The sequence below is a fragment of the Anser anser genome, assembly GCF_964211835.1.
Source record: "Anser anser genome assembly, chromosome: 5".
Taxonomy (NCBI): Eukaryota; Metazoa; Chordata; class Aves; order Anseriformes; family Anatidae; genus Anser; species Anser anser.
The window spans coordinates 48,531,182-48,553,635 of record NC_139725.1 but is presented as its reverse complement, the minus strand read 5'-3'; the positions used below and the strand labels follow the sequence as shown (position 1 = coordinate 48,553,635).

The window sequence follows — 22,454 nt, the reverse complement described above, 5'->3', positions numbered from 1 at the left end:
ATGACTGCAGATTTGAGAATTTTGACGCTTATTTATGAAATTGTGGATAGATGACAGGAAGAAAACCTCCTGGCCTGAACAGAGACCTGCCCTGTTCACAAACACTCCAGAGAAGCATCGGAACATTTTGCGGTAAAGACAGGTTGGACAGAAGATAAAGTCATGGTAAAGAGTAACTGGTGTTGGATTTTCAGTCTTATTCCACTAAAACTTCTGGTAAACACAACATGTTTAGGTCAGGATTCCAGTACCTCTCCAAATCCTAACTTCAGGGCACTTGTTTTCCACTGTTGCATAACATTAGGAAATGTTTGAGATACTAAAAACAGCCGGTACAGAGCTTAAACAAAATGGCTGTAACAGGTATCTTTCTTCACACAGTCTTGGCTGTTGATTACCCACACTTTACTTCTGTAAGATTACATTTGTGACTTAAGTATTTGTAAGGCTGGAGCCCCTAGACTTAAGCAAGAAAAATAATTTTAAAAAAAACAACACTTACCTGGTTTGGGTTCGAGTCCATTTCAAGGCATGGCGTGGAGGTACAGTAATAGTTGGATGGTAGAAAGTGCAGTCTGGTCTTGTGCACTGGGTATTAAACCTACAATGCTAAAAATGGAAGCATTTTAAAAGCGGTTACTCAAAGTTGCCTTCTGCACTCCTGAACAAGCTAACCTCAAACATTACATGAAAATCTGTTTTACTGTATGATCTCTCTGATAACTGAATCACCAGCTTCGTAGGCTACTGCCGTCAGCTCAACCCAGTGCCAGGAGGGAATCCTTTTTCACAAATATGAACCGTGAGTTAAATGCTCTGTACCCCCAGCTGAACTGACAGGCGAAACTCCCTTGCTTTAGGGGTTTACAGAGCAGTGACCCATGCATACAAGGTATGGGCACTCCACGGCGTTACCTGAAAGAGAGAGGGAAAAACTATCTGGCTAATATCTCTGAACAGAGTCCTGGGCACCCAGTCCAATTCAGCGTCGCTAGAGATTTTTTTTTAAAAAAAAAAAAAGCACTAAACTTACTGGTTTAAAAATATGCACAGGCACAATTGTCCTGTACAGAAATACCTGAGTTATAAACTCCTGCACTATATTGAAGTCATGTTGATACACTTGGGTAACTGGACAACCTTTCAAGTTCTTGGATACTGCAACATACCCGAAGGATAAGTCGGGGTCTGAAACATACTCCTTCCATGTAAGTCACCGTTCCCCCACAAAGCAGATTATACAGAAATACTTAAAAGAATCTGGAAAACTGTAACTGCCTTCGTATATTCTGTTTCTAAGCTAAAGTTAAAATGTGAAAAGTAAAAGCAAAAGGCCATGCTAATGACATTTCCTGACTTAGTAGCATATTTCAAGTATCTCTGTAGAAAAGAAGGAAAGACATGGGAGAGAACTTACTTTTGGGTGGTAAAATGGACATTCCATTTTCTTACAGGCAGGAAAAAACTTGCACAGCGGACTACTGGAGGATAAAGACTGTGTGGGTAGTGGTGCTAACAGAAAAGAAAAGAACAGGGCCTTAATCAGAATAAACTGTTGTGGTTTTTTTAAAATACGATTCCAGAAAAAAGTAAGTATATCAACCCTTTCACAAGAAATTGCATTTTATAATACAACAAAGCTCTGCAAAAAATATGGGGAGCCTCTGTCACAGCATAACAAGTAGATCTCATCCTGTGGTACAACAGGGCTATGAGGTAATTGTTAGCCTCGGCTCTTCACTACTGCATAACATGGTCATGGGTAATGCTTGGTGCTTAAGTGGTGGTTCTGGTAGGCAGAAGAATTCCTATGTTGAATTCAGACAGCAAGAAGCCTGCTAGTTTAAGCTAACAGGAGCGAAAAGCGCAGGCAGTGCACTTTCCAGGAATACACAGGAGCTGCTGGAACTGACACGGGAGATAAGCACCTTGTGCTCTGCCTTCTGGCCCAGGAACAAAACCGTGCCGTACTGTGAGTCAGGGCTACACCACTTCCAAAAGAGCACGACTTGAGCGGTGTAGAGGCCCTCTGCCTTGGCACTGCTCAAGAACTCAGGAATACCAACCGACATTGCAAGCACAGCAGTTGCATTCACTGGGCAACCTCAATCTCTGAAAGTCATCTCATCATTACATAAAGTTAACTCCTACAGTGTGAGTAAAGAAAAAAAATGTTCACGTATTTCAAAGGCAGAAACTTCTGCTTTCGCTTTGTGTCATAAGCTCTTGGTAACACACGAATCCAGTCTGAGAAACAAATTTGGATAGAACTGCAACACTGGCTAGTCCCTCCACCAAAAGGGACTACTCGTGCCTTGCATAGAGGGTAAGGTTCCATACAGAATCTTGCCCAACGGCATTCAGGGGGTTTTCTGAATGCAAACACAGGTTTTGTTGTTACACTGGATTCATCTAACATTAAGACTTCAAAGAAAATTAAGTGAAATCAAGCAAAAAAAAATTTTTTCACTGATGTCAGTTTCTGCTTCCAGCACGCTATTCTCCCATCAGCACGTTCACGTAAGGCTCAGACAAACAAGAGGTGCTCACCTGGCTTGGGAGGCGGGAGCGGGTTCCTTCGACTGGCATGAGTGTACGGGCAGTCTGGCTTGGTGCACTTTGCATCGTATTTACAATTCGGATGGATGAACAAGCATTTATCAGCAAACTTGCAGTTAGGAAAAACTCTGAGGGAAAAGAAATTCAGATGTCAGCTCATACTCGGAGCAAAATCCCCAAGCAGCTGTTGCACGTGAAGGCCAGAACATCACACAACATTGAGAATTACAGCAGGGCTTGCATGTGCACGTTAAGTTACTCCCAAAGCCAGACGTGTGGACATGTGACATACACTACCTGACCTGCATTCACCTCCCCTGCATACGCTCTACATGCAGTAAATAAGTGAACTACTTCACACTCGGTGGAGTTTGGTGGCAAGCTGCTTGTTGCAAGCTAAGACTTTATTCTTACTGTGCAGGGCAGAGCAGCAAAGGCACAGTAAATTCAGACATTTGCATGGGGAGAGAGGAGGGCACAGAATCCCAAAGTAATACGGCTCATTTATGAAGAGAAAATGTTAATGAATTTAGGTATGTTGGATTTAAAAAGAAATTTCTAATTTTTGAGTAAATGGAGACACCCAATCTGGTAACACTTATTTCAAAGCAGAACTGATTTTTCTAGATCATTGCAGCCTGTGGAAGAGAAGTCCAATGCATAGTGCACATTCCCAAGTTAGCCTTTGCTTTCAAACCAAAAATTACTGCATCACCAAATAACGGAACCCTAACACACCAAAAAGCATCGTGAGGTCTGCAAGAAGAGTGCCCGTTACCTGGTTGCTGTCACTACCGTAACAGATTCACACTGCCTGGGAATATTTACTAACAAAGAAGGCAAATTTGGAGCACTGAAGTAAAAAGAATAATACAACGCCAAGTGGATGAGCTTTGTACTACTCACTTGCAAGGTAGCGTGGGGTGGTGGTACACACACTCGTCTCCATTTTTACAAGCAGGCCAGTACTTGCAGCGCTCAAGCACCTTCTCCTGTTTCTGCAGCATGTTCAATTGTTCCATTTCCACTACAAAGGAAAGAAGAAAACAGTCAAGCTGAGACTTTTGTGGCTGCACATACATTTTGACTTACACAGTACAGCATAATTAAAACTAAAATATGTCCTGCTCTCCCCCTTTAGCTCAATTGTTGATAAGTCTCTATTAATTAAAACAAAAAAGGTCATGACAGTAAAAATTGTTGTATGATCATACAGTCTGATGAGTATTTCCAAAACTACAAAGTTAAAAAAGCCCTAATCTTGGACTTACAGCTTCCTTTTAACTGACAAAAGATTAAACTTCAGCTGTTTAAAAGCAACTTAATTCAATTTATTCACAAATCCAAATTGAGGTGCGAGTCAAAGAGACCAGGTCTCAATAAGACAAGACTAAGAAAAACATTCTTCAGCTGAACTTCAGTTACGCTGCTCTGCCAAGCCATGTGTTAACATAGCCCTGCTTCCTTTCTCCAAGCCAGTGGAATGGAAGGGACGTGGACTTAAAACACCTACAGTATTAAGACTTAATCTCCCCCACAGGTCTCCCATAATTGCATTACACACTTGAAGATACATGGATCCAGCTGTAGAGTTCTCTACAGAATGTCAATTACTCTTAATTTAGTTCAGAAAAGTTGGAGGCACTGCTACTGTGGAAAATGAAGGTCTTCATAAGAAAACTAGAAAAGCATAACCTTAAGGCAAGTATTCGACAGGCGTACAATAAAACAATATCCTCTATATTTTTCATCATTGTTTCAAAACAGAGTTCTAAGCAACTGAAACACATGCTTCAGTAAACAGTTTCCCACAGTATTCAAAAGGTATCCCAAATAAATGATGTTCACATATAATCGCGTGCTACTTCAGTTCTACTTTTAGAGATTCCGGCAACTGAACTCTGCCAAGACCTTATACTCGAAAGGCACCTCTTGGTATCACGAATCCAGACAGAAGCATTAAGGTTAATGCCAACTGACATATCTGTTAAAGTTCAAGGCACAACAAAACATCATAAAATCTGTCCATCAGCACGGGGACAAGTGATACTGGGTTACCCAGAAGTGCAGATTTCTGTCAATGAAGACAAACTACATTTTCAAAAGAAAACAAAAACTACCAGTACTGAGCAGTGTGGAGAGTTACCTATGTGCGGGGGGACTGCTCTCCTTTACCAAGACAAAGGCCTCTAACAATGTGAGGCCACTGAACCACGCCCTTTCATTTCCCTAAAGGACGTTTTCATATAAAGAATAAATACCATCACTTTGATTTGTGAAGAATTATAGTACCCAGGAGTTCTACCCACAATCAAACCACCACATTACTACCAGATCCTGCTGGAACAAGTAATTACCATCAGAGCTCTCTAGCTGCCTGGTTACAATCTGCATCTGCTGTGCTCGAAGGCCTTTTAATCCTTTGCCTGCACAAATATTTTGGGTAACTGGCTTTAATCCTTCAGTTATGCACATATCTTCCTCTTCTTGATCTGAAAGGTATCCTGGTGGACTGGGCACACCATCCAGTGTCACGATGAACTTGGGACTAGCAGGTTTCTCTGGCTGTGCAAGCTGGTCTCTATCAAACAAAGAAACAGATTTTTATTCAAGCCTCCTTAGCCAAAAAGTGAGTTGTACCAGCAACTAGAAGTACAAGCTAGAGAGTAACACGGCAACAAACTTTCTTTTAAGACTAACAATAAATGACTTGGATTAAAAGTTTGCCTTCTGGTGTCTCTGAAGCACTGGGAAGTAACACAGCATACAGTGGCACACAGCAGAGACTTTGGCAGGTATATTTCTGGTTGTTGCATTCTGCTTAACAGATTGATCAGAAAGCTCATTTACTGACACGCTTGAATAAAGGAAAGCGATTAGCCTTTTAAGGAATTTACACTTTTGAGACCAAAAAAGTGAGAGTAAAAACATTCCTGCAATCATGAACTTTTTAACACAAAAAACAGGTGTCTCCTCAAAAACACAGGTCAGCATGTTACAAAACAGTGGGTATAAAAGTTTTTTGGGTGAAAAGAGAGTCTTGAAATACAGACACTAAGAACTTTAATGCTCAGCCTGATCAAAAGATCAGTCTAGCCTGTTATCCTGTATCTGACAGCAGTCAAAGGGGATAAAGAGTAAAAAGAAAAACAAAACAGGAGATGCACACGTTTTCTCCACTCTTCCACTGTCCCACACATTTCACCCAAGTGATTTCCTGAATGGGGTGATTCTACACATTTGGTAACTATAAACCTTGCTTCTCCATGAAATCGGGCTAAAAGCAACTACAGTCTATAATGCCTCTAAAAAGAGAGAAAAACAACACTAACAGCATGACTAGCCAGAACTTTGAAGTTAAACAGCCAGAAACAGTTCTGTTCAGAAGCAAAAATTCACTCCTGTCTTGTAGCACGAAGTCCCAGCTGCCAACTGTTAGTTATCCTTTTGGTTTGTTCATCGTTTTCATTTTTAGTTAACACAGGCTGTTTAAAGCCAACCACAGGAATGAAGTGTAAGTTTCTCTAACACAATGAGGGAGCACAGCAGCCCACAGTGATGTACCTCACATCGCTCTGGGTGGTTTTCACTTAACAGGTAAGGTGCATACACACACAGATAAAATTATCTGGAAGCAGGAATACCAAGTCCTTTAAGAAATTAGAAAAGTATGCACTGTTCATTCCTTCAAGTAAATGAAAAAACATCCACAACACATCCTTTGCAGCTGAAGAGAACTTTAAACTTCTCTTGGCTGAACTTGTAAGGTGCCTTTAATCACTTGTCCCCATGCTACTTAACTGTTTCTTGGCTTATGGTACTGAGCTATGCAGAGAATGTGCTGTTTTCCCCCCAGAAAGGCACTTCATGAAGAAAGGTAATCCCAAGGTGAAACAGATCTAAACTAAAGGTTATTTATGCAAAACAAGTATGTAACTAAAATTTCAAAAATCTGAACAGCTATGATAAAAAAGAGAAGCAGAAGCCTATTCAGTTCTTTCTTCTGTTTTCTGAAAATCAAAGACAAGCTCAAATTACAGCTGGCCCTGGGAATTCTTTTCAATTTAAAAGGACTTCTGGGGCTTTGCCCCTGCTTCCCCTCACTCCAGTATTCAATGTTGATCCATTTTCCATGATTACACAGATCTTGACCTAACCTACAAATCACAAGAATGGATCAATTATTCCATTAAATCTCAAGCAAGCATTCTGACTAGTAAGAGTCCTAAAAAAAAAACAAAAAAAAAAAACTTTTTACCGTGTCTGTATTAGACGCCCTGAGAGTACTCGTATTGCCTCTGTGGCCCTCTTTCCCAGTTGCTGATTCTGTGGCACTATTTCCTCAGATAGCTTGGGCTTCTTCAGGATAAATGACCTAGTGTCTGTATGGACCATAGATTCTGCATCATAGTAGTCTGAAATGGGAGAAAAATTACATAGAAAATAAACCAGAGAAAAATAATCATGTAATTGTACTCTACCTTTTGGCATAATTAAAAATTAAAGTATGTAAATTAAAATTTACATGGCCAATGCGCTAATTCTCTTTTGTTTTAGATTCTTATCAGCAACTTCCAGAAAACATTTTTACTTCCTTGCGTATTCTACAAAAGCAGGAGCCATAGCCCGTATTAGGCCTGATCGGGAAACTTTGTACTGGCCTGTAACAACGCTGTGCTGAAACAGCATTAAAGACCCATACACACAACACCTCCCAGGCTTTGAACACATACTGATGTAACACTTGTTTTCCTTAGACATGTAGAGACTGGGAAAATACTAAAAACAGTAAAATTAACTGAAAATGAAATTTTATTTTAGCATTGCCTGGCCAGTGCCTTTCAATTTGAGAACGAGCAATTTTTTTTTTAGGAATAAAAAGATCACAAGACTTAACCTGGAGTTACTTGCAAGGTATCCTCAATCACAGGATCAACCTGGAGCCGAGAAGAGAGCTCCTTTTGTTCAGCTCCTAAAATAAGCAGAAATTAGGAGCGTATTTTACTACATGTCAAAACAAAACTCTAGATTAATGAATAACACTATAAATGAAACTACAAAACTGAAACATACTCTCCCCTAGTTCTTCTGATTAAAAAAGATCAAAACCCTTTTACAACTCCCACAAAAAATCCACCATTCTCAGAGTTAAGAACCCCTCTCCACAGTGTTTCAGAAATAACAAGTTTTCTCCAGACAGATGGCATGGCAAAATCCCAATACTGAATGACTCTTTCCCACTATTACGACTCAGTGAAAACTTGGTCTGTGGATATGGAAACTTACAGAGGCCAAGTTCTTCCCTCCTCCTTTGTGGAGGTGTTGACACACACATAGGAAAGCAGCTAACTACAAGGGACTACTTTATGGTCTTCTCAGAAAGAGGAGAAACAAATCATAATAGGAACATCCTACATTTGACTGATGGTTTGAGAAAAAATATTTTGCTTACTCTAAGTTTCTTAAGTAAGCTGCCATTTCCATTTCAGTTGGAAAAAAGCCAAAATATTTATGCTATATATTTTCTATAAGTTCTTTCAAAAACTGAGAAAGCTTCTTCTTACATATTTTACAGATACAATTCCAAATATTTTGTTGGCAGAAAGATTCCACATACATCCATAAGAAAAATCACAGACTGAAAAAATAGGTCCTTTTGTTTCAATAAGGAATGTTTATGTGAGCTGATGTAACAAAGTTCTTAAACCAAATTTTGCTCAATCTAAATACTTGGTAAGAGTAAACTAACTCCTTACAGAAGCCTTGTCCTACCACTTTACTTCTGCAATTCCCTGTTAACACCCACGCGGAGGTTTCTTTCATGCTGAAAAGATACTTTGATTACCTTCAGATATTATGCCATTTTCCTTCCAGGAGTTTCATAACAGAAGTAAAATATAGCTCACCGTTCACACAGTTACCCTGATACCAGCCATCCTGTAACAGCAATTACAGTACTCTAATACTAACACAACGAAGTAAAACAAACTAATTTTGTGATAACACCACTTTGGAAAGAATCTTCTGATACTTCAAATGCTGCAAATTGTTCCAAACATACAGTATCTTAACTGTCTCACACAAGCTTTACGATAGCATTACTCCTACAACGTATCAAGGAAAAAGTGCAAAGGACTGAGAAAAGAGAAGTCACCCCAACATAAATAGATAAATTCACTTATTGCAAAATTATTCCTCAGTGACATGCAGAATGCTGCATCACCCTTTGCTCACTAAGTAACTCATCTGAGGTTATCCATGCATATAGATACTCCCTGCAGCCACACTTCAGGAAGTTTCCTGGTTTTCAGGCCATTTCCACATGCAACTCTTGATGCTGAGTTAAAAATTAAAAGCATTTCTTTTCTCTTCTCAGCCTGCTGTAAAGTGACATTTGCTGGGATAAATTTTTAAAGAATATTATCAGATGACCTTGTATGCCTTCTGCTGTCTGCTCCTTTGGCTCTTCTACTTGAAGCTGAGAATTCAGAGTAGGGATCCTGCTTTGCACATGGATTACTTCTAACTGAGATTCTTCTGTGCTAATTCGAGCTCTTGGTGCAACTGGAACAGTTTGTTTCTGTGGAACTTTAAATAAAGGTAAATCATTTATATATAACCCTATCACCCAACAGTACTATTTTTACCTATGATGATAAAATCACTCTAAGTTACACACACACACCAAAAAAATTCCCTTAAGTATCTGTTTAGACAAAAAGGGTCTTTAGCTACCTGTAAGATCCTCACTGTGAAAGCACACATGTGAATGTGCACAGAACACTCAGTGAGCTGTATCTTGTCTAGTTGTAAGACAAAACAAAATCTGCTACTAAAAGCTGAGATGCAGCATAAGAAGGATTAGGGTGACCTCACCTATTCATTCATCACTTCTACACAGAACTAATTTGCTAAAAACTTTCTTCTGGTACTGAAATCACTTTTTATTCCACCTTCTTCCATATGAGCAATCTTGGATTGTCAACATGTACTTCTCACACTGTCCCAGAAATGCTGTGCTAAGTTGCTTGCAAACAGAATATAAAACTTGATGACAGTAGCACGGAATTTGGGGGTATGACAGGATGACAGGTTGGCATCTTTGCCTGGCTTCTGCCAAGATTGTTAGAACTGGTTGTAAAAAGCTAAGCATATTCTTTTCTTGGCTGAATATCACATCATAACCTCTGACACGTATAATTAAGATATTGCTCAGTACTGGGTTTATCATTTATGATCTTACTGTTTTGTTTTCCCCACAGATTGCAAATCAGTTAATTTCTACATTCCATTCAAAATAAACAGATATGAAATATCGCTACGTTAAATCACATTCATTAGAACAATCCTTCGTTAATTTTTCTTCAGTTCTAAGCTTGGCAACAAGCTTTACTACTCAACTATACAATTTACTCTGATTTAAACCCAGCTCACTATATCCAGTGTCTAACATGCACTGACATCTCTTCCAATTCAAGAGCTTTTGAACACTGACGACTCTATCACATACCTCATGCCTCTAAATCAACTTACCAGCACTCACACAACCTTGAAAATACAACTACAATAAAACAAGGAACAAGTTCACAATGACATTTTGTCAATTTGTTAACGTGGAAGGAAGATACGTGTTTCTTACAGTTAGTTTGCAGGTTTTGAGAGGGAGCAGGCAAAAGATTTTGGACAGCACTCAGGCTTCCTTCAGATAGCATAAAAGTCATGGTTTGGGTAGTTCAGTGCAGTTTCCCTTGCCAACAACATGCAATGCTTCATGCTGACGGCACTGGATTTATTAACACCCCATGAAATGACAGCACACGAGGTTAACGCCTAGATTTGCCCTTCTTCAGTTGAAGTCCTTCCTAGCTAGGAAAGCTGAAAGCCATCACACAGGCAGCTAACTGCTCAGTTGCTGTACCAAGTGCAATTCTGTATCTAAAACCACTGAACTGAAACTGCAACCTCCTTGCTTAAAAAGGATACAGGCTGACATACCATTCAGTAGTTATTTTAATTACCTATATCCAGGGCATTTTGATTTTTTGCTGTTTGGCTTTTTTCTCCTCCCCTCTCAGAAAGAAAGAGAAACAGCAGCAAACAATTAGCTCCAACAACTTGACTAACACTGAGCACTTTCTCCTCAGCAACTATTCACATTTTAGAAAACTTCTGGTGCTTCCGATTTGCCTCTGTGCACTTTACAGACTTATTATCTTGATTAATATATTTAAAAAACCTCTTTCCTCCCTTGTTCATGCTTTCATAATTCATCACTGAACTTTACTGTAATGTACACAGGACATGGAAAATGCTTTATGTGTATCACTGACATGCACTATTTAACATTCTGTTTCATCTCTAAGTGCTATGTTTAGCTTGGATTCATAAAACAGGGCTTGGAAGTATTAAAGCTCAGCACAAACAAAAACGATGCTAATTACCTGTGGAATAATTAGTTGTTTTTGTAACCGATTCCTGTGCTTCGGAGATTGCTTTCAGTATTAAGTTCTTATTGGCTTGTTTGGAAGGTGGAAGTGAAGGTCTAAGGGAGATGAAAAAAAGAAAAGTAACCGTAAATGAACTGCAACAGCAACCGCATCTGTGCTAAACACAGATATTTCAACACATTAACAAGTTACACATAATACAAACAGAAATCAGCGTCTAAAACCTCACTTTTTGGATGTTTGTTTTCAACTTGTTAATCTGTTCTCTGAATGGACTGGGATCTACAAAATGCTCCCAAGAATGGAAGTCCAGAGGCCTGATTTTATCTCACATGTAAGCTGCTGTATAAACATGCAACACCTGAAAGGCACAACTTCTGCCTCTGCCCCCCACATTCCCGTTACCAAGTCTGTGTTGGCACTAGATAATTATGCAGCCGTGTCAGGCAGCAGGATCTGGAGGAAAACTAACTACCAAAAACATGTTAGTTGTAAAAAAGGCTTTCTGTTTCTCTTTGAACACTAAGGAAGTTCAAATCAAACCAACATGCTGTGGTGTTGAAGATAAATTCAATAAAGTGTATCAGCTTCAAACAACTCTTATACAAGCTAGCCTTGCAGATCAGTAGAACCAAATCTTTCCTAGCTTAAACATTCTTCCTCTTACTGTTGGAAGTCAGATACACACCACTGATGGACCTTGACTGACACCTGACATTCAGACAGAATTGGAAAGGGAGAAAAAGAAGAAAAAAAGAAAAAAAATCTCAATTTTTAGGAAAAGATAAAATAATCTTAAAGAATAGAGCAACATAAAGAAGGAAATTTCACTGAAACAGATCCACGAATCCCACTTGTTTGTCGTTTTTCAGTAACAGAGAATGAAACCATGTCAAAAGGCTCAGTGTACAAGAGAATCAGATTTGTCTGATCAGAGACATTTGGTTTGAAAACTATTCCTGAAGTAAGAGAAGATAATCAAAACTCCTAGGAAAATTATGATACCATGTTAAATACCTGGTCCGAAACTTGCCAACATTAACATTCTTTTGACATTAAACTTTTCCCAAATAGTGTAAAATTTCACACTCAAGTTGCAGCTTATGCACAACAATAAAAACAGGTTTTAGAGTTAGTGGAAAAAAGGCAGTGTGACGAGACATCTCACCCACAGAGTTGTGAGACAGTATGAAATATAACAACAGCTTACTGATTTTTTTCTGTCAATTTTCAAAACTGCAAACAGTTTTCATCAACTTTCTCTTTCAAAGTTTTTGTTCACTATTTTTTTCTGGAAGCAGCACGGAATCCCTGAAATCTTAACTACCTTCTTTCTGGCTTTGCAGGTACAGACACACTGCTGGAGATGCTTCCTGTTCGCGACCCATATTCTTCTTCCTCCTCCTCCTCTTCACCATCATTACAGAATTTTTTCACTTTGACTACTGAGCTTACAACAGGCAACCTTCTCTTCCTGGAGCTTTCTTCCTACAACAAACAGAACAGACAAAACATTTCATTTAGCATAAAACATTAGTAAGACAGCAAAGAAAACATTGCTATTCTACTTACAACCAGAAGATGGAGAACTTCCATTCAAATTGCATGAGTCTAAGACTAGTATGTTAGGTGCAGAAACAAGTGAGGGCACTTAGAGAGCATGAAAATCAAATACACTTACACTGAAATCTCATTAAAAATGTAACAGTAAAATGTGAAAGTAAAACAACACCTAGAAAAGGAGAAGAAAGACTAAAGAAGACAATTTATCAAACATCTAAAGAAAAAGGAGGGATTTTCAAAGCAACTCGCAACAGCCTTCGAGGCGCAACTATTAAAAGTTTTATGGAGAAAAGTGAAATAACTGAGAATGACTTTCTCCTCTGTAGTAACTCTAATTCTTAGATTGGTATAAAGATTAATTTCTAGCAAGCTGACACATTCCAAAGGATGCTAGCTGCTTTGCGGAGGAGCCAGCATGGTCCAGCTCAGGAAGTGCAAGTTCCCTTTTCTGAGAGCCACTCACCACCGCTACAATGCATGCAGGGGTGACAAATTTGAATGCTAGCCCATGCAAAAGCACTGGAGCAAACACATATCAATGCTTCCTAAAGGAACCATCACTCAGCACTGACCTACACAGGAGCACAACGAGGCACCTGGCTGCTAGGTTTGCACACGGTATCCTTTGGTACCCCCAAAGAGCAAAAAACATCCTAAGGAATAGACCTGGACTACACTGATACATAAAGATACATGCAATTAAAATAAATAAACAAATAAAGACCTTTTTAAAGAAAAAACTTTCCAAACCACAAGCACTTGTCTGAAGAGTCAGCAGAGTACATCAAAGGTCCACAGTTCTGTCCACAGTTCTCTCCACAGTTCTAAGAAATGCTTCTGAAAGAGCCCTCTTCTAGACATTATTAATGAAATAGTGACTGAAGAAAATTGTCACAAGTCCTTTTTCTAGCATTGTCAAGGAGAGATGTGACTCATTTGTGGAGAACATACATACAGCCTTAGATAAGTCACTGTATTCTCATTCCCACTTCCACAGCTTAAAAAGTTAAGGACATCCGCACACATCTTTGCATTCTACATTTCCGAATAAAAATCACTGCTCTTTCTGAAAGAACTATGAAAGTAGTAGCAGAGAACAATATACACAGTAGGAAACACAAATGCAGTTGGAGTACAATGTAAGTCAAATTTCTGCTTCATCACAAAATTAGCAGCCGTAACAATCTTCATTCCACTCACAAAAGGGCTCTTAACTGTTTCATATGGGTAGTCTTAAAACCATCAGCTGGGACTGTCATCCTGCCTGGGTTAGCCTGGCTCCTCCAGTCAGTATGGCAGCAATCAGCTTTTAGTTTGTGGTTGTACAAAACCCATCCCAAGAAGTGTTTAAATGTCATGGCTCTAAATTGTAAAACAATACTAAAAAGCAACATATCCGGCTGATGGAGACTAAGGTGTACCTAGCATAGTTACGAATAAACAGCACCCCGAAAATACAGATTTACAGAACTGGAGATTTACACAGCACTTACAAAACACCACACTACTCCAATGAGCTAGAGATCAAAATGATTCCCTTTGATTCGTCACACGCATCATAACAATGTGCCAGCTCATTAGTCCAGCTCAATATGGCATGAAGATGTACAAGCTAATTAACTCAGCTCTACAGCAATCTGTGAAGTGATGACACTAAGCTATGCAATCTCTACTTAACGTTGGACCTAGAGAATGAAATCCCAAACCTCCTCGTACCAGTACCAGAAATCCTCTGATTTCCCCAAAGTGAAGACTTTATGGGAAGTGTATACAGAAATTTAGGCTCCTAGCAAGCGTGAAATACAGCAACAGTTTAGATCGTACTAACCTCGCTGCCTACTTTATCAGCACTAAGTTTGGAGGTGGGCCTGTAGCTCTCTGCTAAGCTGCCAAATGCTTCTGGATTGCACAGCTGGACAGTTTCCAAGGACCTGCAGCTTTGCGTGTCTAACTGCCGGCTCCCCTGCAAGGTGCCCTGCTGGGACAATCTGTGCACGTGCACACTGCCATCTGCACTCCTGCTGCCTGGTGGCCGGTAGATTTCAGCGGTAGGACGAGAAGAACCGTAAGTTACAGTTACGGTAGTTTTTTTCCGCGACAAAGGGTTCTCCTGCACAAAGTTTAGGTCTTCATCAATTAGATCATCTGGCTCAGGTTTGATGTCAATTACAGCTTCAGAAGGTGACAGTTCCCTCAAAGGCTTGACTGTAGACATTAAGCGGGATGCAGAGCCATCTTCAGAAGACTGCCTGTTAAAATGAGAAATTGCCAAATATTACCTCTACAAATAAAGTTCTAGAAAATTCTGGCTTCTAAACAAAGCCAGATGGGAAGAATCATGAAGGTATTATTTCTCATACATATCTAACACACTGATCCCTATTTTTAGTTTGGTTAATTAATCTAAGCACATCTGTTACTTAAAGAAATAGAACTGAGTTCTTGATTTAATGTTTTTATTTAACAAATTATAGGAATGCTTCACAATGACTACCACGGTCACACAACTCCTAAAGTCTTAATCTGTGCCAGGAAACGATCAGTAGCTTTACCGTGAAGCAGCGTTTCTTTGTTCCTGTGAACTGGTGGAAACTCTGGAGTCATTTCTTTCTGTCCGAGTGCTGGAAACTGCAAGAGGTGGCAAGACATCCTCACGCCTCCTCTCATCACTCACACATGAACTGCTTTTGCTGGAAGGAAGGTTGCTCTCAAAGATATTAGATTCTGAAGATTTTACGCTTGTTGGTTCTGCAGAAACAGGTACCTTTCATTTTATATCAAAGCACAGCAATACAGATTTTGCAATAAATGTATCAAGGTAAATGTAATAAACAGGACATTTCCCAGATGAAAACACTACAATCTTACAGAGTTTTCAGCTCAAAACATTAGGAAGAAACACTCAGGATTAAATTTTGGACTCTGAAATAAATTCTTTATCTCAAAAGAAAAATAAAAACCCATCTTCTAAAAAGTGAGGACCCAAAAATACCATTGAAATTTAAAATTAACAAAACAGTCATCTAAGATCTTAGTGGAAACTAACTTAGAGCAACACTACATCAAAAGATAAATCCAGTTTCACTCAAAATTCATTTTCTTACTTACCAGTAGTTACAGACCGCAGCTTATCCAAAACACCATGGAGCCTGAAATAGATGGGGGACAGAGAAGGAAGCAAAAGAGAAAAAGGAGAAACAGAAGAACTTTAATTCAAAACGATAATCTTTCAGAAACAACCTTTCCCCACCAATAAACATCCCCACCCAAGCATTTCCCCACCAATAAGCATTTCCCCGCCCAATAAGCATCTCATTTATCCAGAGCTTCACTTTCCATCAACTGATAACGTTGGATTTAAGGAAGGGTTTAAATAAATTGCCTCCAGTGAGCAAACTTCACAGATGCAGGTAGGGTATTCATCACATCAGCTACTTTTGGCATTTTGTTCATTTACCAAATTAAAGCCAGTACTTTCTACTGTTCCACTACAATCAACAGTGTGAATTAAATGTCTTCAAAAGGATTGACTCAAATTAATATAGAATCCTAGGGTATAGGCTAGGATTTTACTTCATATATGAAACTTTAATTACACAGCAAAGTTAAAGAGAATTCTAAACAGAAACCTAAAAAATGTACAATTCAAAGTACTTAATTTACTCAGGATTCTTCCAACATGCTTTGTGTATATTAACAATATTCTTCGAGACATATTGCTGAGCAAATACTTTTCAGTGAGGTGCCAAATTTGCTGTTCGCCTGTGAAAAAGGCACCAAGCTGAAGCAATACAGAAAATAAAAAGGCTAGAAAATAATCCTTTAAAAATACACACTCATTACAGAGAGAAAAAATTAAAAACAAAAAAACACATTTAAGTGCACATCCTAGTTAGAATTCAAATCTGATCATAGGCAGCTCCATAATTTAGGCTGAGTGTTAGAAAGGTGGCAAGGAACAAAATCATATTGAAAACTGGAAAAAGTTAAACTGCATGGCAATATATGGAAGGCTTTTCACTAGAAGGCTGTTAAAAATGTTGTCAGCTGAACTCTGCTGCTGTGACCACGGTGTATCAGCTTTCACGCAGATCTGTGGATATCTGACCTGACACTTGGTTCAGAGTATGAAGTGCCGGCCAACCAGCAGGAATGTCAGCTCTGCCACAGAGCTGCTGTGAAACTTTTGCTAGATGACCCAGAATTACCAGCTACAGAGAGCTACCAAGGAGGGAGGACCTTGTTGAGTATTTAACTTAGCCAAGACTGAGTGCTTAAGAATGTAATAGTTCTGTGTTGCCTTTAAAAGGAAAAACAAAACCAAACAAATAAACAAAAAACAAATAAACAAAAAACATAGAAATCTCCCAATTACACCACTATAAAACTTTTTTCTCCACCAGTCCTTATATAGCTTACTGCATACATTTCATCTTGTTCTCTTTTCTTTCTTTTAACCAATACCTACTTCATTATCTAATAAAGCATTCTGAAACAGAATTGTATTTATTAACAAATGCAGATACTGAACTGAATGACAAGACTCATTACATGTGGAATTTATACAGGAATCATCAAAACCAGTGGAAGGTATAACATCTACGTATAGTTGATATCCACTTCCAAATACAAAAAAAAAAAAAATTTGATTTCTCTCTTCTGTCAAAATTCGTTTTCTCTATGTCATTATTATTTTTTAATGAAGCTTTGGTTTAATCTACAAAGCCATAACTGTTTTCTGCTACATATTATCGCGTTATTTCTTAGCATGCAGAGATTCAGAGAAAACCCTAGTACTAGAGTTAAACTCATCAGTCTGTTAATTTGTCTAACCAATCCCCAACATTACTACAAGACAACTGCATGACTTACTGCCACAGTAAATTCCAAAAATTTTATCTAGGTGGGTCAAAAGAGGGAATAAAGCAGGTATATACACTGTAACTTTAAATTGAAAAAAAGGGGGTACACTGTTAGTTGCACTCACCTTTCTTATATTTTTGACAAATGCCAAAAAAAATGAAAACTTTGAAAGCAAACTTAAATTATACCCATGTCACATAGAAATATTTTGGTTTAAATAATTAATACTGTTAATTGTTATAACTGGAACTAATTTTTACTCTTTGTCAATGTTTATAGCTTAATAACATACCCAACTTCTAAAATGTTTCCTCTTTGCTATTTAATTGCATAAAAGCTCCTAACCAAATAAAGGAGAACCTGACTAATCACACAGACGTACTGGAAATGACTGTAATCCCTCAGTATGAAAATTATGAAGGAAGCAATCAGAAAAAGCAAGAAATATGCAATACTTCTCTCATCTATACAAATCAAAGCAATATTCCTTAAGACTGTATTAGATTAAAGACTCAAAAATAAGATTAACTTGAAAAAATACACAACTCTGAAAGCCTGAAAAAAATCTCTGGAGTGACATCTGTTTGAAGAGTCTGCCTGGCTACTTTGAAACCTGGAGGTTAAAGTAGTAGAAAATGTATGAGAAATACTGTACTGGCGAAAGCTCTCGTGCAGCATAGCATTAGAATTAATTCACAACTGTCAGGAGTTTAGGGGGGGAAAAAAAGTTCATCTGTTGCTCATTTCTCCTCTTCACAACAATTCTGGGGTTCTACTTTTGTTTTGTATAGCTGGGTGCTGGCGATAAATAAACAGCCTGAGAGGTGGGAATACCTAAACATTTGGTGCTAAGCCTTGTCAAAGACGGTATACAGAATTAGAGTCACTGCTCATCTGTCCTCTAATTCCTCTGTACTACAGCAATCTGAAGCACTATTAGCATAAAAGCAAGTAAGTTGTTTTTTAAAGAACTACCTTTAAAGAACTAACTGAAGTATATAAAACTCTCAGAGTGGGCTTTGCAGGATTTTTTTTTCAGTCAACATTTGGCCCTCACTTAAATGAGCATTTCAAACTTCATTCAAAAATTTGACTGCACTTATGAGCAAACAAAGAACATAAGCCCTCCAGCCTCCTGTGACACTTAATAACCACTGCAATAGCCTAACGACTGACAGAATAAAAATGATTTATTGAAGTAAAAAGGTTTTATTAATGTAAATTACACAATGGGGGATAAATAACTGTTTATATTCTCACGGCTCATTTATAGAAAAGAGTCCCAATTACTGGTAAGATCTGTGACAAGTAGCTTACAAACATACCATACAGTAAACCTGACAGTATTGTTTCCAAGGAAAAGGGAAAGGTCCTCTGTCATCTGCTCCTGGCTCTTCTTGTTGGCCACCATAACCATAATATAATCAGGGAGTTCTTCATCTAATAGAAAGAGAAATATGTTGTTATAAAGTATAAGAAAACATAAAAGATTAAACAGATCCTTAAACAAGTTATCAGAGCTTTTTTTCCAGGTTTTCTACAAAGCCTCTGTAGGCAGATTGTTAGATAAGGAAATTAACAAGGCTTCCACTTCATCTGAGGTTTAATAGGACTTTCAGCCACAAGTGAAAAATAAAAGATCGTCAACTTCAGTAGAGCAGAAGCTGAAAATAAGATCAAAGCATTTAAAAAGTAAATAAAATAGGAAAAGGACAAGATAAAAGAAAGCCACTCTGTTGCTGGAATCCTTTTATTGGAACACTAACAAGCGTCTACGATTTTCACGCCTTCAAATATTGCCAAACACAGCACCTTAGCCTTATGAAAGGCCAAACTAATAAATATTCCTTTGAACAAATCAAAGCCATAGCAACTTCCAGATTTTCCATCTACAAAAACGCTGAATATCAGGCCATAAAACAAACAAACAAAAAACAGCAACCCTGAGTCTGATTCTCTATCTCCCCACTGCATGCAGTTTCATACACCACGTGAAATCCACTCCCACTGCCTGACACAGGGTTCCCCTACCAATCAGAATTGGTAGCAAAGTGTTGGGAATCTAACGTTAATACATTAAAGGTTTGGGGATGTTGGTGTTTGGTGTTTTACTTTACCCTAGCTCTGGTCTACTCTGAAAGACTGAACAGACAATTGTTGCTTGAGGGCATTAGGTATGCTTCTTGAGCACGTATTTCGATTTATTTAATCAAACACCTCATGCTCTCCAATACTGCTCCATGGCATGAACCTAAATACAGAATGTGAAAACAGTTGGAAATCCACTTCAAATAGTGAACTTGCACTAAGGCCCTAATATACTTGTTCTCAATTCATCAAGTTAAACCTGTACACAGTATTATGAAGACCTAAAAATTAAAAATCTTAAATAGAAATCAAACTATAAATCAAATGAATTGCATTTATTCTATATCTCTGTACCCTAGAGCACAGAAACAACATCCATACATTGCACCTGCACTCCACTGTCACTACTCAGGTGTTCCAGCACAATACACTTCTAGCCTAAACCCTACCTTTTCTTTATTTTATTTTTTTAATGTATGCTACAAGTTGCACAAGCTGGACGTGCACCCAGATCAAGGAACTCACTGATATTAAAATTAATTTTATTTTTTGGCCAAGCTACTTTTAAACTTGACCTGCTCCTCAGGTGGTTCAATATATAAAGTAATTTTAATTACAGATCAAAACATGAGTTAGCACAATTACTTGCAACAGGACAACAGAAGGACAGAAAGAAAATGACTACTGCTCTCTGTGATTGTGTTGGCTAATGTCAACTTAAATTGTATGTAAAACCACAGCCTTCTGATAATTTTCATAGTTGATGAGTATTTAACTACCTTTACTTTGACAAATGTGAACTTTTCTTTTGTGAGTTCTAGACAACAATTTTCAGCACGTCTTTGTCTAGAAGACTTTCTGAAAAAAAAGTATGAGCAGTTACAGAAACAAAAGCATGGTTCTTGCTCACACGGGTTGGAATGAGGAAGAAAAGATTTTTACCAGTTTCGTACAAGAACAAATAGAGGATTCTTGAAAAGCATTATTTGGAAAGTTGTCCCTAATCCTCCAGTCGAGAAAAAAACGCTGTAAGATAACAGAAATTAGGAAACAGTGGATTAAAAACAAAAAAGAGGCCAAGGGAGGCCAGACTTGGCGATAAAGAATACAGTTATTTGAAGAAGTTCAGAAGCTGACCGAGAAGAAAAGGCAGACAGTGGATGATGATCTTGGGAACTGCCTTCTGAAAATAACAAACAGGAAAAAAAGAAAACCAGAGAAGGAATAATTATCCATAATTGGAAGCAGAGATCACTAGTGTTCTACTTGCATCTTTGTATGAGATATAAGAAAGATTTTTTTCAAAAATGCAGGAAAAAGCAGACAAAGAATCAAATGAAACCTGAAATGATGATTAAAAAATTGGTCACTGAAAAAGACAACTTGAGATGGTGACAAAGAAGACCTCACAATGAAAAAATTCTAAACAGGGTTCCTTGGAACCTGCTGAGCTCAGAAAATCTACTCCAGGCACTCCACACTGCTCATACACATCCCTTCACATTCAAAACAAAATCTTGATCCTATCTCTATGATTTCATAACATGTTATTTCATCAACGTTAGCGTAAGGTAGCTCTTAGTTTTCTCCTTAACAGTCAAGATCTTACATTTTGCAGAGTTGTGCTACATATTGTTTCTGACATGGCCATTCCAACTCCTAAAACAGTCAGCCTGACTCTGCCTCACTGTAATATCCTTCCTCCTAATTCTGACAAATGCTTGAAATCCAAAACACTGTTGAAAAGACACCTAAGAAAGAATAACTCCATCTCCGAGTGGCCACAGGTAACTGCTGTCATATGCAAGCACTTTACTTTATGTAACGTTCCTTCCTGCACCTCATAGAACCTTCCTTAAATATTCACAAAGACATGTCATTGCTTCTTTCTTTCAAATCCCTTGCAGCCATATCTCACTGAAGGGGGAGAGACTGTTAGCCTTCTTATTTCCTTTTAGCTCTTCATCCGCCAATGTCCAGATGCAGTGTCCTCTTATGCTTAGACTACACATTTTGTGAAGTATTTTTGTTTTCATACTAGTCCAGCACTTCAGGTAATTCACCTCATGCTTGAGGCTTCTGTGTGCAGTAACACGATTAACTATGGGTAAATTCGCTGATCCAGAGAATGGCATTAACTAGCTCCTTGTTTCCTGTTGAACAACAACAAACGTGGGCTGACCACGAAGTAAAACTTACCAACATAAGCCCCCAGCTCCTGCAACTTTCCTTTTATAGCCCCCTAAAACACAATGAAACAGCATGTGAGGGATGGCACAACAAGGTACCTTTAACTGCAAAACAGCGCGAGGTTCCCTCAGTGAAGTTTTCCTCGTTGCCTACTGAAGGCTTTGGCTTAGCAGAGGCCCCGTGCCCGCCCCCAGGTCGCAGCAGAGGGCTGCCAGCAGCAGGGCGGTGAGGCCCGCGGCAGCCTCGCCCCCCGCCCTATTTCCATCCCCCACACCCGGCCGCCCCCTTCTTCAGCAGGGACCACCCGGTCTCACGGGGAGCGCAGAGGCCGACGAACAAACAAATAATAAACGAAAACAGCCCCGCAAGGCTCGGAAAAGGTCATCCCCGGCTCGGCACCGGCACCCTGCCGGGGTCTGCGGCGTGTGAGCGCCCGGTGGCAGCGGCTGGCAGCCCCTGCCCGCCGGGGGGCGGCGGGGGGGCTCGGGCCGCAATGCCCCGGGGCAGAGTAGGGGCAGGGGGAGCGGCAGCGGACCCCCTCCCGGCTGCCTCCCGCAGCCGCCGGTTACCCCGGCCGGGCTCGCCCCGCCGGGGGGGGTCCCGGCCCCTCGCCGCGGCGCCTCTCACCCGGATCTTGCGGCTGATCTCGGTGCCGATCTCCATGGCCGCGGCCTCCCCGCTCGCCTCCCGCCCAGGCCCCGTCGGCCCGGCAGCGCCGCACAGCGCCCGGCCTCCGCCTGCGGC

General features: G+C 39.4%; 1 protein-coding gene across 2 annotated transcripts in view; it reads right to left on the bottom strand.

Annotated features, from left to right (window-relative positions):
* The window catches only part of ZC3H14 (zinc finger CCCH-type containing 14), a 24,565-nt gene extending 2,111 nt beyond the window's left edge, over positions 1 to 22,454 (bottom strand). Inside the window, exons 1-16 of one of the 2 annotated variants that reach the window (XM_083836494.1) lie at positions 22,338 to 22,454; positions 21,720 to 21,762; positions 18,758 to 18,872; positions 15,678 to 15,718; positions 15,122 to 15,317; positions 14,398 to 14,818; positions 12,334 to 12,494; positions 11,001 to 11,101; positions 8,992 to 9,147; positions 7,457 to 7,531; positions 6,818 to 6,974; positions 4,917 to 5,140; positions 3,466 to 3,586; positions 2,551 to 2,687; positions 1,418 to 1,512; positions 503 to 609 (exon numbers count right to left, since the gene is read on the bottom strand). In XM_083836494.1, the coding sequence (XP_083692620.1) occupies positions 503 to 609; positions 1,418 to 1,512; positions 2,551 to 2,687; positions 3,466 to 3,586; positions 4,917 to 5,140; positions 6,818 to 6,974; positions 7,457 to 7,531; positions 8,992 to 9,147; positions 11,001 to 11,101; positions 12,334 to 12,494; positions 14,398 to 14,818; positions 15,122 to 15,317; positions 15,678 to 15,718; positions 18,758 to 18,872; positions 21,720 to 21,762; positions 22,338 to 22,373 (2,186 nt within the window). In that variant the 5' untranslated portion in view covers positions 22,374 to 22,454. Of the gene's footprint in view, positions 1 to 502; positions 610 to 1,417; positions 1,513 to 2,550; positions 2,688 to 3,465; positions 3,587 to 4,916; positions 5,141 to 6,817; positions 6,975 to 7,456; positions 7,532 to 8,991; positions 9,148 to 11,000; positions 11,102 to 12,333; positions 12,495 to 14,397; positions 14,819 to 15,121; positions 15,318 to 15,677; positions 15,719 to 18,757; positions 18,873 to 21,719; positions 21,763 to 22,024; positions 22,297 to 22,337 lie in introns of those variants that run through there. The other variant, XM_083836495.1, reaches the window with a different exon arrangement.